Here is a 17,605-nt window from a genome sequence, read left to right as displayed (position 1 = left end):
GGCTGCAAGCTCTGGGCATCGTGCCAGTCGTCAGTGCCAGCCTGAACCCTCCCACCACCCCAGGGACTGACACCGAGTTGCGGTGGAGGAACGGTACACCTGCGGCATGTGGACGGACCTAGAGGAGAGAGCACATGTTCGAGAAGCAGCCGCCATGTGGGGAAGGCCGCACCCTCGCTCCCGGGTCGTCTCAGTTCACGGTTTGCCCTTCCAAGACTCAGGGCTCCGACCGAGGAGCTCCCTAGTGAGGAGTGGTATGCTTTTTCTTTGTTTTCTGCTTAGTAAATCTGCTGTAGGATGCACGCATTCGTCCAAGAGGCAGAGGGAGAGAAAGCACTCCCGGGGGGATGGCCTTTCTGCAATCCCTTCTCCTCTATTCTCCTCTTGGGATTCGGGCTCACATGCACAAATGCATGGTGTGTTTTTCAAGCCGCCAGGTCTGGGACTCGAACCGTGCAGACAGCCATGTGGGATCTAGCTGCCCCAACCACTGCACCACTGGCTGGCCTGGAGGGAGTGTTCTTATCTGCCTAAGAAAGCCAAAGCAAGGAAAGCAAATTATTATGCTGCTGGGAAAGTTGGTGTGTTTTTCCATGCAAAGATGCGGTCCGACTTTGCCGACGACCCAACAGAAGCAGCAACCAAGATGCCACTCACCGGGGAATGCGTTACCTGCCCTGTCACTCATCCAGACCGCGGGAGAGGGGGTGGAGGGTGTCACCCGGCCCAGCACCACCGTGGACAGGGCGCATTAGTCCATTATTGTGATGCCAAACCAAAGTGCCGAGGCTGGGTGAATCTCCCCTGGTGGCTGGGAAGCCCAAGAGCACGGAGTCGGCCTCTGGCGCCCTGTCACCACACGGCTGACACAGCAGGAAGGCCGGCAGGCATGTACGGGGAGAGAAGGCCGCCTCCGTGCGGCCCTCCCACGTCCTCAGAGGCTGGACGGTGCCCACACACTGAAGCAGGTCCGCTTGGTCCACTCTGTTTTTTTCTTTTTTTTTTTTTTTTTTTAAGACAGTGTAGGGCACGTGTACTCACCAGAAAGACAGAGAGAGACAGAGCGTCAGAAAGCGAGAAATCACCTCCCAGGGGAGATGGCCATGCCACAATCCCTTCTCCTCCAGTCTCCTCTCGAGATCCTGGGCACGCACACACACACACACACACATGCCCAGCGTGAGTTTAAGCCACCAGGTCCGGGGCTCAAACTGCGGTCAACCACATGGGAGTCCAGCAACACAGCCATCGTGCCAACTGCTGGTCCCATCGGTCCACTCCTTCTCACAGAGCAAAAACTCACTCGGAGTGAGCGGGCTCTAACCCACTCACGAGGGCAACACTCCCAAGGCTGAAACCCTGCCCCGTCTGGGACTCGCTGGCTCCCACACCACCACACTGGGGAGGGTTCCCAGACATGGGCAGCCTGCCCACACCACAGGAGCCTGGGCCTGCGCGTCACAGACGCCTCCACCGAGGCAGGCCCTCCTCGCTGCCCAGGTGCTCCTTACGAACCTCCCGCAACAGCCCACCTCTATTTTGTCTAGTTACCCCACTATCTGCTTTACATGCTTGGTTCTAAACACTTGGAATATACCAAAACAAGCCCCAGTTTACTGGGCGGCTGGCACAGTGGCGACCGCGGAGTCTCGTCACGTGGGCCGTGCGTTCGATGGCCACGTCTACGTGAACGACATCCCGGGGCAGAATGCTGTGATTCTCCATTACGATACGTGGTATTTAACTCACGTTCAGACCACGAGATGGAGACGGGAAGCCAGCAGTGTTCAGTGCCGTTCTGGGTGAGGGTTAGGGCGCCCTGCCTTAATACGGCAGAGACCGGGCCAAGAATTCGCTGGAGAAGTGAAACTCTTGAACAGAACTGAGATACTTCGGTTGTGTTTCGTCTGTACAACGGTGTGTGTGTGTGTGTGTGTGTGTGGGGGGGGGGGGGTCTGGCTGTGCACACTTCCAGAACAAGAATGTGGTTTCCTCAGGGAGCGGCTGGGCTCAGGAAGCATGTCTGAATCCCACGCTGAGTGAGGAGCGGGATTCGCTCATTCCTGAGAAGTATTTGACTCCTAACAACCTATGTCTAAGACAAATAAACCAACAGCTTTTGTTTTTTTTGGTTAAGGTTTTTGCCATAGGGCATGTACACTCGTCCAAGAGGAGACAGAGAGAGATGATGAGAGGGAAAGTGAGAAAACACTCCCAGGGAGATGGCCACACTGCAATCCCTCTCCTCCATTCTCCTGGGATTTCGGGCATACACGCACACGTGCCCGTGTGATTTTCAAGGTGCCAGGTCCAGGACTTGAACCGTAGTCAGCCATGTGGGAGTCCAGTGTCTTAACCACTACACTACCTGCTGGCCCCTGCAGAGCTTTTCTTATCCATGAAATACACAAAACACTCTGTGCATCCCAACCGGTGAAGAGCCAGGGGGTTTATATTCCAACAACTCAGTAAATGCTACTCCCAGCACGGGTTGGGGTCAGGCACCTCATGCACTAAGCCCAATCGCCTCTAGTCTAACTGCTGTGACACCAGCACTGCCAGCACCAAGAAGTCACCTGTGTTGTGTGGCCTTCCACATACATGTACATAGACACCGGGAAACAGAAAGCGTGGACCATGACTATTTCTGAGGGATGAGACCTCGGTGGTTGCTTTCTTCTTCTGCTTTTCCATACTCTCCAAAAGTTACTTCCGTAAGCACGGCTGTCTTCAGGACTGGGGACGCATGAGTCACAGTGTCATACTGTAATGCAGGCATCTCAGGACTAAAACCCGAGAGGCATCTGTCTGCAGAAGCCCGTGACATACAAAGGAAGCGTGAGTGGCAAAGATGGCCGAAATACTACGTGTGTGACGTGGCACACTGGTGCCGCCGATAAAGTGCTGTCAAAACGAAGCGCGTGCAAAGCCGGGGCTCCGCTCCTGCATGTTCGCTTGAGCCAGCTCAGTGACTGCCCCTGCTCACCTCTGCATCATGGGATCAGGCAAGGCCATTAATACGCGACCCCCGAGGGGCAGGGAGGGACCGTCCTGCGTGGCTGTCCCCCTGGCGTTTCAGGAGCTCCAGGAAGAGCAGCACAGAACCAGAGCAGCCGGGGGGCAGTGCGGGGACCTGGGACCTCCAACCTCAGCCGGCAGGAAACGACCCGAGGCATCTTATGTCCCCTGCCACGTCCCACTACCTCCGACTCCACTCCCAGCACACTGAGCTCCCAATTCCTGAGACTGAACACCAACCATGCGACCAAGTCAGGCCAACCTGGGTCTGAATTCCTTTCTTTTATTTTTGCTTTTAAAATTTGGGGCTTTTACTTTTTTTTTTTTTTTTTTTTTAAAATTTGGGGGTTTTTTTTTTTTTTTTTAAAATTTGGGGGTTTTTTTTTTTTTTTTTAAAATTTGGGGGTTTTTTTTTTTTTTTTTAAAATTTGGGGGTTTTTTTTTTTTTTTTTAAAATTTGGGGGTTTTTTTTTTTTTTTTTAAAATTTGGGGGTTTTTTTTTTTTTTTTTAAAATTTGGGGGTTTTTTTTTTTTTTTTTAAAATTTGGGGGTTTTTTTTTTTTTTTTTAAAATTTGGGGGTTTTTTTTTTTTTTTTTAAAATTTGGGGGTTTTTTTTTTTTTTTTTAAAATTTGGGGGTTTTTTTTTTTTTTTTTAAAATTTGGGGGTTTTTTTTTTTTTTTTTAAAATTTGGGGGTTTTTTTTTTTTTTTTTAAAATTTGGGGGTTTTTTTTTTTTTTTTTAAAATTTGGGGGTTTTTTTTTTTTTTTTTAAAATTTGGGGGTTTTTTTTTTTTTTTTTAAAATTTGGGGGTTTTTTTTTTTTTTTTTAAAATTTGGGGGTTTTTTTTTTTTTTTTTAATTTGCCAGAGAATACATATGCTTGACAAAGAGACGGAGAGGGAGAAAGTACCCCCACGGAGCACGTCCACAATCTCTTCCACATTTGCCCACCTGGTCGGGATCTGGGACACGCGTGCACACATGCCTGGCATGTCTTCCAAGCTGCCACTGGGGTGCAAACTGCACAGCTGGCCATGTGGGATCAGCTCCTTTAGCCACCAGGCCATGAGGTGGGCCCTTGTTTTAACATTTTTTTCTTTACATTTCTTTCTTTCTCCCATGAACAAGAGAGAGATAGAGAGAGGCACCCCAAAGTGTCCCCATGCCTCAATCCACAGACAGCCCCGGATTATGAGACTCGTGTGCCCCGGGTACTGCGGGAAGTCAGACATGAACCTGGCACCTTCTGGTGTGGGTCAGCTCTGCAGAGTGCTGTGTGAAGGCTTGCCACCACCCAGACCCCTGGGCTACTTCGACCCCAGCACTGAGCATGCGTTCTTAGTCATCTCACCTAACCTCCAGCCCTCGACTGTCTCACACGGACACCAGCACATCGTGAGGATTACGCACGTCTGCGAGTGAGGAACTGAGGGAAGCACTCAGTAACCGTAGCTGCCCACCCACGCGGACCCATGTGAGCTCAGCCTGGGGGACGGGGCCACGGCTTCCAGCCTCCGGGCTGCCTTCCAGTCTCTCTCCATGCCTCCCAGCTCGCTGTGTGGGTGTCTCCCTGTGCGAAGAACGGGGCAGGGCCAGCTAGAAATCACAGACTGTCCCCTAGGCTCAAAGACCACGTGATGCCCGAAAGGCCATGGAAGGCTCCAGAAGCACGAGAGGCCTGAGGCAGCACCGAAGATGAGCGTGCGCCCAGGGGCTGGGTGGAGACGCTACCCGGCGGCCTTGGCAACACCAGGTCCCGCTGTCAAGGACGCTGTCTCTGCGTGTCGAGCTAAAATCCACTGAACCGGGCACGGTGAGCAAACTCCGCATCGTCTCCAAACGTGGCACTGGGCCCGAGCAGCATGGCCCCTGCCCCTGAAGGCCCTGCCTCACCTGACTCCGTCGGCTCTGGTGTGCACACCACTGCTCTCCTGCTGCTCTGCTAGCCTTCAGCTCAGCCCCGCGCCAGCCGTGACTAATACCGCCACGTACTCCATGCCGGCTGACACAGACCCTGGGGTTTTCCTCCCAGATCCCCAGGGGGGACAGCCACGCCACACCCACTTCTCCATTCTCCTCTCAGGGCTCTGGGCGTGCGTGTACACAGGCTCTGGGTGTGCGTGTACACAGGCTCTGGGCGTGCATGTACACAGGCTCTGGGCGTGCATGTACACAGGAGTGTCTTTTTCACGCTGCTGGGTCCAGGACTCCAACCCTGCAGCCAGCCACGTGGGACCCAGAGTCCTTAACCTCTGAGCACAGGCTGGTCTAGGGCTATTTCTAACGGGATTGGGCCTACTCTAGGGCCCTCACAGCCTGCGCCTGTCACCAGGCCTCCCCAGTGCTCTGCGCACTCTGGTCTGGCCGGCTTGCCTAATGGGCAACTCAGACCATCTCCACAATCCTCATTTCCACTCCTGCTTCCTCAACGGACACCTCCCTGTCCCACCAAGTCTCCACCTGCCCAAGGCATCCTTAGGTGTATCCTTCTCTTCTGAGACCCCAAACAGGGTTCTGATGCCACAATTCAGCCCCAGTCCCAGCTGGCCCCAATCACAGCATGTCAAGGTGGGAGCCCACAGGGCACAAGCTCAGGACCCTTCCCAGTGGGCCCGGCTGCACTGCTGCACCATGGTCTGACCCCACACCGGAGGGTTCTGTATGTGCACTAGCGACTTCAGTCCACTCCCCCAAATCGTGAGACCCGATGGGCTAGGAGGTGACACGGAGGTAATACAACTGGACCCCGTGGGGAAGGTTCCGACCAGATTGTCCTTCTGCGTCTTCCTGTGCAGTACATGCCTGGCGTGTGTGTGTGTACGTGCGTGTGTGTGAGAGAGAGAGAGAGAGATCTGGGCCGGCTGAGACTAGGGGTTGATCATGGTGTCAAGTCCTTGTGGGGGTGCCTGTGTCTCTGTCTCTGTCTGTCTCTCACACGGAAGAAATAAACGGAAAGTTTTATGAGCCAGGTAGTCACTTACCCATCAGGTGATGCTGAGGCTTGAGGTGTCCAACAGCTGGCCCAAGTCCCCGGCTAGCAGCTGGCAGAGCCTGATCTGAAGGCAGGTGACCTAAGACTCTAGCGCCCCCGCCCTAATTCCATGCAGCACTGCCCTCTGAAAGTACAGGCGGCTACGGCACAACACGGACCGTTTCCGACAGATGAGGGGGCAGCACTGCTCGGAGGACAACTGTCTGTGTCGTGCCAGCTGTTACTCTGCCCATTATATTTCGAATTTCAGGAAGTCAGGGATGACACTTCATCCTCCTTCAATCCCAACCAGATGAAATGCCGTCCCCCCCTTCTGATCCGAACAAACCCCCCTTCCCCACGTGAGCCCTACATACTATACTGCCTGCATCCTCATCTCAAAGCCTTCGGCTACTGACCGCAAAGGTCACTCAGCCGGGAATGGAGTGGCTTAGCAGGGAGTCCCACAGTATGGAGAGAAGAGGGGCAACTCGGCCTGGCCCCGCAGCCAGGCTGCAGAATTCACCCCCCTGCCATGTCAGACCTGAACGGTCCCGTCCCTGTTTGGACTCGTGAGAACATCTGTAATGACGACAGATCCCAACCCCACGATGCCTGAAGACGCCTCCTTGCCCTCCCTGCAGTCTCGGGGGCTCGTGGGACCATCCCTTCTCCCCCCTCACTGTGAGAACCGAAGGCCAATATCGAACTGGCTCAAAAGAGTCTGGGTGGACCCAGCACGAGGCAAGTTTTTTTTTTTTTTTTTTTTTAAGTTTATTCATTAATTTTTTCACGAGTGAAAGAGCCTGGCACCCCCACCCAACGGGGCGCTCACACTGCAGCCAACCGGCGGCTCGGGAGCCTGGGCGGTGGACACACACACGTGCTCAGGGAGGGCTCAAGATGTGAACAGGGCGTCCTCCCACAGGGTCCTTGAAGAGCACCAAGTTCCACAGCGACGCCACCCCCGAGGCGGTGACTCCGTTCTGCCCAGGTACTGGGGCTGTTCCGACGAAGCAGCCGCAGGACACACCGAGGCCCGGCATTGCTCTCAGGTTGTAGGTGCTAACGCGGCAGAACCTCGAACCCCCGGTCTCTCAGAGGCTCAGGCCTAGTTGAAGGTTCCACGGCACCGTAAGTGCCCAGAGTGCAGGGGCCCCGCATGTCTCCTCGGACAGGCTCGAACTAGGGCCTCCACAGCCTCGCAAGCACGCAGGTGTGCACCTCTGCAGCTACAGCAACAAAGAGCATTATTTCCCGGTCACCTGCCACCCAGCTAAGATGCCTCGTCACCCAACACTCTGTACCGAGGGCACCTGTCCAAATAAGGGGACATTATTACTCTCTCACCACCAGACTCCACCCCGGCTTTGCTAGTCAGTCCCTAGGTTTTCATCCCTAAAATGAAGAACTTGGTATCACTAAAAAGCCCTCTAACACCTGCAGGTGCCTGACGGGGGCAGTCGGCCATGTGAGAATCCAGCGCCTTAGCCACCATACCACCTGCTGGCCCCTAGAACATGTTCTCAAAGACTGTACGATCCTAATGCCTAAAATATACTGTTAGGAACATCCACGCGGGGCCAGCAGGTGGCGTGGTAGTTAAGGGCACTGGATTCCCACATGGCTGACTGTGGTTCGAGTCCTGGTCTGGCGGCTTGCTCTCTCTCTCTTTCACTCTGTCCCTCTCTGGTCAAATTAAAATAAATAAATAAATAATAAATAAAGTTAAATTAAGAAAAAAAAAAAAAGAATATCCACTGTTGGGGCTGATTAGTGGTGTGGTAGTTAAGGCAGCTGGATCTCACACGGCCAACGGAGTGGTTCGAGTCCTGGACCTAGTGGTTAGAGAAACATGCTGGGCACATCTGCATACGTGCCCAAAATCGAGAGGAGAATGGACAAGAAGGGGCTGCAGCGTGCCCATCCCTCTGTAAGGATGATTTCTTACTTTTTCTCTCTCTGGCAAACACATGCAAAAACTAAAACTAAAAAACAAAAACAAAAACAAAAAAGAACTTCCACTGTTAAAACTAGTAGTTATTAATTTTTTACTAAATGGGGAATTCATTTGTTAGTCCACTTGAAATCTAAACTCAGACCCGATAAGCATGTAAACAGTATCTAATGACAGTCGCTCCTGCTGCTGTCTCCTCCCTGAAGCATTCACAGTGTGTACGTCCACGGAGAATGCTGAAAATGGTGTGTGGTTCTCTATGCACCTTACTGCTCACAGCCGACCTGGGGCTCCCCCCTGAGCCCTCCTGGGCTGCCTGCTCCCGTCCCTTCTCTCTGTCCCCAAAATACCCCTTCCCTCATGGTGCAGCAATGGCATTCCGGGGACCCATCCCTGCCATAGAGTGACAAGGTAGAAAGAAAGCTCAGCATCTAGTGCACCCCACAAGTTGAAGGGGAAGGAAAGGTGAGCCCAAGCACCCCGACTGCACAAGCCAGTGAGGGTCGTCTCCACAGCCCGCCCCTCAGGTTTCTTTGATCTCACAATCCGCCCTGCTCCTGGGTGTCCACATCAGTCTGATCTGGCCCCTGCTTCTCCCCTGACCTTCCAGCTTTGTGTCCCATTACTCCTCGGCCACCCAGAGGACCAGAGGTCACATCAGTTCTGATCTGCAACTGCTGCTGACCCTCCAGCCAAGGGCCTCGGCGCCTGGGCAGGCCCGACTTCCTGCTCAGCCCTGCGTCTTCCTTCCCCCGTGACCTCCCTGCCCCAGCAACAAGATGCCACTCCCGGGCCCAGAGCCTGTGCAGGACGTGTACCCTCCAAGGACGGGGCTGGCCCTCCCTGTCTCCGGCACAGGCTCACACTGGGCTCAGGATCAGTAAGTACGGGTTTCATGATGGCAATGTCAACCCACTGGAGTTGAGTCTGGAAACTACCCTGTGTGTAGCGTCCCCATGGCTGCAGGTGCTGTCTCTCCTCCACTCCCACCAGACCGCATGACGATCATCCCACTGTGCACGGAGGAAAGCAGGAATCAGACGGCCTGTTGGTTCTTCCTCCCTTCCCAGCAAAAAAGGGCAACTTTGAAGGCAGGGTCTAAGCCTTTGCCTTTTCATCTCACGCACTCTAGAAGTTCTGGCTTTTTGTTGTGGTGGTTGTTTTGAATTGATATTTTGCTAGGATATATTTCTTAAAAGTGCAGTGAAACAGCTACAGAAATAACAATACAGCTCAGTGTGCTCAGAGAAGTAGGAGTCCCCACAAACGCACGAGCCGGTGCCCAGGGCAGACAGACGAGCGACGACCCTGGGAGGCCGTCCTGCCCTTCCCCCAGAGACCGTAATCTGATTCTAACAGCAGAGAAACCAAACCGATTTCGGACTTTACACAGCAGGATCAGAGAGCCGCACTCCTCTGCGCCTGGATCACTTCAATTCCAGAGCCGACTCTAGCGTGGATATGCCTCTAGGAACCTTCGCCCTCACCTGCAGGACACACCCCCTCTCCACCGGAAAGCACCAGCTCGAACCAGTCCAAAAGCTGTCTTACAGGTGGTCAGAAAGTGAGGGAGCCCATCTGGTCAGCTTCTCTGCACTCTGGGCTGGGAGCTGCAGAGGCGGGACTTCGGGCGCTGACTGGCTTCTGACCCGCTGGAGGTGTGGCCACAGTGGACAATCGCCAGAGAAGCTGCCCCTGGGGCAGACTGCTCTCCATCCAGACTCCCTGGGAGGTGGTCAGCAGAGGACACCAGTGGCTCTGGACGAGCCCGCCCCAGGAGGGCAGCACTGGCTTATAAATGGAACCGGAACTGCTTGGGTGTCATGAGTCAGCACAGGGACCTGTGTGAACCCCAGGGAAGAGCATTACCCTTTCAGGCATCGGCGGGTTCCAGCAGGTAGAAAGCGCTAACAGAAACCACTCTTCAGCTTGAAGGAAAGCCTTTGAAAAAGACCTCCCTGGGAGCAGCTTCTTCACCTCAAAAGACTGAGCGCAGTGCTTCTACAGCACCTGACCAGCAGGAGCGTGTACGTCTGCTGCGCCATCAAGGCCAGGCTGTGGCCCAGGACGGCGTGCGGCTGGGCTCCGAGCGCAGGCAGCTCTCAGAACGCCAGCCAGACTGCGCCGGCAGCGCGGCTCCCAACAGGGCCTCGTTATCCGTGGGACAGTTCTCGTGGCCTGTAAGTCGAGCATGAGAGGAGATCACATAAATGTTTTGCCCGTGTGAAAGTGAAAGCTTCGACTGTGAAGCATTAAAGGAAAGAGAATACTAACGCTTTTGGAAGACAGAGCTTTCTGTCCACAGTACTCACTCGGGCCTTCGAGCTAGTCTTGCAAAATACTCTAATAGACGGCACACAGCTGAGCTCACTAGCAGATGTGAGGAAGTGGAAGAGAACTCTAGAGCCATGGTTACTCTGCATTCAGAGATGGAAACACACGTTTATAACACTGAGTCCACTGCGGAGCCCAGGGCTGTTTCATTCCAAACCAGGCACCTGCCAGGTCAATGTTTCCATGAATTCGGGATTCGGGTGGGTTCCCGCTGCAGTAGGAATTACAACTGCAGATGGTATACCATGAGCAGTTTCTGGAAGATCAACGTGCACAAGGTGGCTTTCAGTGCTCTCACCTGCTCCAATACAGAGAGACCATTTCTGCCGCTGCACAGCTGGTCTTCTGCACTGTGATTCTGCCTGCATGCCGCTGACCGTGTGGAGCAGGGGGCAGGAAGGCCAGCCATGGGGGCGCAGCATGATCCAAAGCTTTGGGGTGCTGGTGCCACATGGGAAGGTACTGGTTCATGTTCAGGTCTCTCTGTACCTGCCAGGTGCAAGCCCGGGACTGTGGTCCTGCCTGGCTGAGGCTGGGGCCGGATCACAGTGTGAAGACTCTATTGGGGCTATGTGCCTCCCTGTCCCTCCATTTCCCTCTCTCGTGAAGCTATCAATCCATCAACCAATAAAGCAGGAAGCCACAAACACTCTGTTCTAATCGTTTTTGGCTAAAGTCATGAGTGTGAGGCAAAGGGGGCTACTGAAGTTCTCCCCTCCCTCCTAAGGGTGCTGTGTCTCCCTGCTCTGTGTGCACGTTAGCTATGGAGGAAGAAAGCACTCAGAGGGCAACTTCTTGTTGGGGTTGCCTCCCTTTCTACCAAAACTGCTTACAGGGCAACAGAAAGTTCATGCGGCAGTAAGAAGGGCTCACCTGGTCCCACAAAAACAAGCCTTCAGGTGAGCACGATAAACACACCGAGATGAAACGGGGTACTAAAACCCAGGACACCTCTTCCTCCTCATCCTTCCATTACCTGCTGCTGGTAAATACGATGCTCGAAATATAACTTAATCCATATCTTACAATATACGAAGGGATGACAAAAAAAATTCCTGGAAAATCAATCAAGTTCATAGGCCAGCCCTGTAGCCTCGTGCACACGGCTGACTGTGGTCTGATCCCAGCCCCAGTGCTGGAGAGCATCCCAGGGGCATGTGCCTGTGTGCCCCAAATCCCGACAAGAGGGAGACAGGAAGAAGGGACTGCACATGACCACGCCCCATTTGGGGGTGCTTTCTCTCTCTGTCTCCTACACATGCCCTCTGACAATTTAAAAAAATAAAAAGGTGGGGCCAGCAGGTGGCGTGGTAGTTAAGCTGCTGGACTCCCATAGAGCTGATTGCAGTTCGAGGCCTGAACCCGGTGGCTTGAAAATCACGCCGGGGATGTGCGTATGCATATGCCGGAAATCCCAGGAGAAGAATGGAGAAGGGACGGCAACATGGCCATTCCCCTGGAGGGAAGTGATTTCTCACTTTCCAGACTTTGTCCCTCTCTGGTGAACATACACACCCTAGAGCAAAAACCTAATGATTTTTAAAAAGGTTCAAGTTTATTTTGGTGCAAACAATTTGAAAACCCATGCTCGGCTTTTTCCTAATTCATATTTTCCATGCACTTTTTGAAGGCTCCTCGTATAATGTTAAATAAATATAAATGTTTCCAAAGAACTCTGTGCCTGCCCTGAGCCTGGAGCCGACAGGAGAGCTATCACTCTGCAAAAGAGGATGAGATGTACTGAGTGCAGCCCAAGAGCAAAACGAGAGCCAGGGAAGGAAGTTAAAGACATGCAAAAATCTGATTCTATTTAAGGAAGAGCTTTCTAACAATCTGTGTTCTCCAAAAATGGAGTTGGCTGTCTGTGGAAGTCTGAGTGTCCCGGCAGAGCTGGGTGGCCATCTGTCGGGGATGGGGCGGCAGGTCCAGCACCAGGAGGGGCTGAGAGCCCAGAGAGCACAAATGCTCAAATGCTCCGAGCGACCCCAGCTCACGAGAAAGTTCAACGCCTGGGATGGAAGAGACAGGTCCCGGTCTCAATCTGATGCTTCCTCTATTCTCCTTCATGGAGATGAGGAGGGAAAATGACGAGTTATTTGAGGGACTTTCTAGACCCAGAGTCCTTGTTTTGTCTTATTCTCCCTCTGCCAATTTCTGGACATTTCTAGAACCTTGAGAATCTGTATTTTTAAAAAGGCAGGGGTCAAAAAGGAAGACAAGTCCACAGTGTTTAACAGCACTAAAAAGGTCCTTTTCAGTGAGAGGCTGAAATTGGAAAAGATAAATAAATAAAATTAAGTTCAGGGCAATCTTGAAGTATTCACTCACGCTACTGTCATTTCTTTAGCTCAGTGAATGAAGAGTTAGAAGCAGGGGACAACTGTGTTTCACGTGACATGCTTATGCAAAAAAGGCAGGGGAGGGGAGACAGTGTGGTGGAAAAAGACCCAGACTGCTAATGAAATGTACACCCTGGGCTCAGCATCGAGGCTGGCCGGTGAGCTGGTGTGCGTCACTCTGAAGTTCTACTTCTCATTTCTCTCTCCAAATCATGGAAAAACCCCAGTTCCTAACACAAAAGTACCACCCAATAAATGCAGGCTTTCCAGGACTGTGAGGAGGAGAGAGCTGAGGCGCCGAGTATGCGTAAAATGAAAGACGATCACTTCACACCACCCACAGCTGCCATATAATTTCCTTCGCAGTTTTCCTGGGCATTTCTCACCTCCGCTCCCTCGCCCACCATGGAGCAAATCCTCCCGTTAGAAATGAGAGAGAAAACCCAAGTAAGGGTAGCAGAGGCAATGACAGGGACCCGTTTCAACAGCAGACCCTCAAGCGTCCGCCAGCAGTCCTGGGAACAAACACGATACTCCTATGAGGCGGCCAGTCATGTTCACAAGGTCCCCTCCGATCAGGCGGTCTTCAGAAAAGCCCCCACGGTTATTTTCTCCAGTCGCCTGAAGCAGTAACCGTGGCAGGAAGTCCAACACACAAGGTAAGAATGGACACCACAGGAGCCCAGGGCGGCCCCTCCATGTCCGACAGGGCAGAAAAGACAGGAGAACAGGAAGCCAGGCCAGGCAGTGACACAACTGAGCTCCCTGCAGACTACCTGCGTGACTCCAGGCAGCCCCGAGTGTCACCCAGCTGCCCCCTTAGCTGCCAGTGCCCAGGCCTAGGTGTGAAAGGCATCGACTTCAGAGGGGCCGCAGGTGTTTGACTGTCTCCTCTATGCAATCAGTGGCTCAGCCAGGCCCTTGCACACTTTGGGAGGGGCAGTCCCACTGCAAGATCCCTAGAATTCTGATGCAGAAGACCCACACCTGTGCAGGGGTCCGAGTAGACAAGTCACGGGACGTACGACTCCACATCCTGAACATGCCGTACTTCTCCATGTTGCCCTCTTTCCTTCCTTCGCTCTAACTGCTGGGGGGGACATGCGCTCGCCACAGAGGGAGAGGAAGAAAGCACTGCCCAGTGGGGAGTGGTCGTGCCGCAATCCCCTCTCTTCCATTTCTCCACCCTCTTGGGGTTTGGGGCACGTATGCACACATGCTGCAGAACTGAGACTCCCACAGAGGTCACCAGGTGGGATCCAGCTCCTCAACCACTGGGCCATGAGACTGGCCCACCATCTTGATCTCTTAATGCTCAGATATTAAAGCAACTAGGAAGCTATTAGCAGTTAAAACAAACAACTTAGAGAAGGAAACGAACTGGAGAAATGAACGCCCTCTCTGGGCGATGCACCCGGCTTCCTGTCTCCCCGCACTGAAAGTGCCTCGGCCACAGCCCGGTCCCTGCGTGTGGTGCAGGCAACTCACCCAGCGTGTCCTTGAGGTTCCTCACGAGGGAGCCCTTCTTCAGGCTGTTCTTGCGCTCCACGTAGTTGGACGGCACGTAGCCCGTCCTGTTGGCCGCGTTGCGCACCCGCCACCATGTCCTGGAGTCGTCCAGCAGCCACAGGCGCTCGTTCTTCTTGATGTCCAGCTCCTGGTCCTGCTGGGCGGTGTAGTCCCACTTGGCTATCACGATGACCTCCTCTGTCATCTTTCATGGAGTCCTGCTGCTGCCAAAACATTAGGAGACGCTCGTTAGGGACCGCCGACGCCACACGTCAGGCGCTGACAGCCTTTGCCACAACTCTGCCGGGGGCTTTCTCCTGAGTCCCGAAACGCTCCAGCTTACAGCGCCCTTCGGCAACAAGCTCTAGTGTCTTAGAACCTAATCAACCACCACCACCACCACCACCCCCGGGGCTGCTCCTGAGACACCGGGCGTTGCGCATGCTCGACCCCGGACAGAAGTCTCCTGGGCGAAAATCCTAAGTAAGGATCTCGTAATGAGCTGTTCATTTGCTTACGCAGCCTCAGCTCCTTTGAGAGCTGATCACACCCATTTTCTCAGGATATGCCGTGGTATGAACGTATCTAATAAATGCAACACACCCAAACCACTGCCACACACTGAAACGGAAAACGTCGGCCTCGTGCAATATACTACCTGGATGGGATCGGAAAGAGAGCGGGGAATGAGGAGACACCTGTGCGAGGTGAAGAACGCTAGCTAAGGGGAAGGTACCAACGTCACCCACTTAGCTGGGACGACACAGCAGAAGGGTGCTACTCTCCCCTGTGAGATGCTCAACTAGGGGAGACCTGCTTGAGGCCCACGGGGATGCTCTGCGTCACCCTGGCAGCCTTTCTGTGAGCATGAAACTGTCCTAGCAACCTCACGGCTGTAAGTTACCGCACCTTTATTTGCAACCGACAAAACCGGGAACCACCGAGATGTCCTCCGGCAGGTGGACGGCAGAGTAAACGGTGGCACGCCCAGACAATGGACTAGTGCCATGCGCAAAGTGAAGCCAGCCACTTATCTCTGAAAACACGGGGAGGAGCCGTACGTGTGTGTTACGAGGTCAAAGGAGCCAACGGGAGGGGCTCCCTACTGTGCACTTCGGACAAGGGCTCTCCTGCGCCAGCTTAGGCCAGGCCCCAACTCCCCTACTGACACACCAGTCTTCGCATCGTCCAAGTTTAAGACAGGCCACCACGTTCCTCATCCTCCACGGTCCCCGAGGAGGTGTCTGATCGCCCTGACCTACCTGCGGCGACTCCTCTTCTCCCTCACCCCTGCTTCCCCCAGTGATTTCCCATCGATTACTCCCACCCTGACCGGCTGTAGATGCCCACGTGCCTGAATACGTTTAGAGTTGAGCCCATCTCTCTCCCCTACTACAAAACCCCACTGCTGCAGTCCCCTGAATAGAGCCTGCCTTCCCTTTTTTTTTTTTTTTTTAAATTGGCTGTAGAACATGTGAGGTCACTGGAGAAAGACATAGAGAGAGAGAGAGGCAGCACCCTTCCAGGGGGGATGGCCACACAACAGTCCCTTCTCCTCCATTCTCCTCTCGGGATTTTGGGAACGCAGGCACACGGGCTCGGGATGGTTTTCAAGTCACCAAGGCTGGGCTCAGGTTGCAGGGTCAGTCCTGTGAGATCTGGCCGCCTTAAGCCCTGCGCCACCAGCTGGTCCTGCCTTACTGTTTTAAACAAGTGCCATGAATTTTTTTTTTTATCTTAATTCTGACTACGTAACATTCTGGAAAAGGCAAATCCATGCAGACAGTAGGAAGATGAGTGCTTGCCAGAAGCAGGAGGGGGAGGGCTGAGCAGGCGAAGCGCAGTGAGTTCTCGGACAGGGCAACTGCGCCGACACGGGGCACCTGTCGCCCGACTCTGCCCAGACCCATACAGTGTACACCAAAACTGACTGTGACATAGAATTATTCCACAGAAAAAACTTATTAAGACAATAAAGTGGCATTGTTTATCTAGTAAAGCTAACTTGTGTGGGAACCAGCAGGTAGCGTAATGGCTATGTCGCTGGACTCCCACGTAGTCGACCGCGGTTCGCGTCCTGGACCTGGTGGCTTAAAACTCACACCGGGCGCGTGTGCGTGCGTGCCCAAGATCCCAAGAGGAGAATGGAGGAGAAGGGATTGTGGCGTGACCATCCCCCTTGGGGGGTGATTTCTCACTTTGTCTCTATGTCTCTCTCTCTGTCTGGCGAGCGCACGCGCCCTATAGCAAAAAACCCCTCCCCCCCCCAAAAAAAAGCTAACAGCAAAAGTGGCCCTGGATAAATAAACAGTTATCAACTATTCCGTAACTCCCTGGTATTTCTTAGGCAGAAGATTGGCAAGAATTCCTTCAAGAGAAAAATTCAAAATTCAGTCCTTCAAGTGATCAGAGAGTTCCCCAAAAACAAGGAAGAAAGGACCGATGGAAAGACATGACTAAAACCCCTTCTTTGGAACCAGCAGTTAGCGTAATGGCTATGTCACTGGACTTCCACATAGTCGACTGCGGTTCAAGTCCCGGACCCGGTGGCTTAAACTTACACTGAGCACGTGTGCGTGCGTGCCCAAGATCCCGAGAGGAGAATGGAGGAGAAGGGATTGCAGCGTGACCATCCCCCCTGGGGGGTGATTTCTTGCTTTCTCTCTGTCTCTCTCTGTCTTTCTGATGAGCGCATGTGCCCTGTGGCAAAAACCTATCTGGAAAATGACAACAAACCCCCTTCCTTGCTGGCAGAGAGGAATTCTCATTACTGCGCAGGAGTGACTTTAGGGTGCAGGGCCCCAGGCTCACTGACTCCATGACACACAACTGCCTTTGAAACGGCGTGACGCTCCCAACCGGATGCTGAGGAAATACGCACACAGTAACGTCTCCTCCTTCACACGTTCACTTCCAAATTTGGAGATGCTACATCTTTCGGGAAGGAGGAAATGTTCAGTAAAGCTCACACATTCTGTAGACGAAGCTCACTTCTAGCCTGGAGACATCGGTTATCTACCACCAGAAGTCTCAGGCCCCGACCACGAGCTCGCCCACCTCACCCTCAGGTCAGACTAGACCTTCCAAAGCCATGAACGTGGTTCCCTTTCAGTAACAAGAGTGTCAGCAGCGACAACAGGCATGGGATTCAGAGCATATTCCGTTTGAAAACCAGGGCCGTTTACCAGTTACACGACTTCCAACACAGTTTTTAAGGAGAACAGCCCTTGACAGAGGAGTAACCAAGACTCAGGCGATCCAAGCTTCCACTCTCTCCTCGGGGACAGCAGTTAAGGAAAGAGCTGGCTGGGCACGAGCCATTTTAATGCCCATGGAGCACTGCATGGCAGTTTTAAAACACACTCTGCCTGAGCCCCGCCACCAGCCAGTCACACCAGGGGCTCATCACACTTACACCCGAGCCCTACAACCAGTCACACCAGGGGCTCGTCCAACTCAACACCCGGCCCCACACC

General features: G+C 53.4%; 1 protein-coding gene across 4 annotated transcripts in view; it reads right to left on the bottom strand.

The window, feature by feature from the left end:
* The window catches only part of NCK2 (NCK adaptor protein 2), a 72,876-nt gene that overhangs the window by 26,907 nt on the left and 28,364 nt on the right, over positions 1 to 17,605 (bottom strand). For 2 of the 4 annotated variants that reach the window (XM_006170856.2, XM_006170857.3), the window contains exon 2: positions 14,109 to 14,353. In XM_006170856.2, coding sequence (XP_006170918.1) covers positions 14,109 to 14,334 — 226 coding nt within the window. In that variant the 5' untranslated portion in view covers positions 14,335 to 14,353. The remainder of the gene's footprint in view (positions 1 to 14,108; positions 14,354 to 17,605) is intronic. The other 2 variants (XM_027769241.1, XM_006170858.2) reach the window with 2 other exon arrangements.

This window comes from Tupaia chinensis, unplaced genomic scaffold, assembly GCF_000334495.1.
Source record: "Tupaia chinensis unplaced genomic scaffold, TupChi_1.0 Scaffold149090_1, whole genome shotgun sequence".
In the NCBI taxonomy this organism is placed as follows: Eukaryota; Metazoa; Chordata; class Mammalia; order Scandentia; family Tupaiidae; genus Tupaia; species Tupaia belangeri.
The sequence above is the reverse complement of the archived record's forward strand: the minus strand, read 5'-3'. Positions and strand labels throughout refer to the sequence as shown.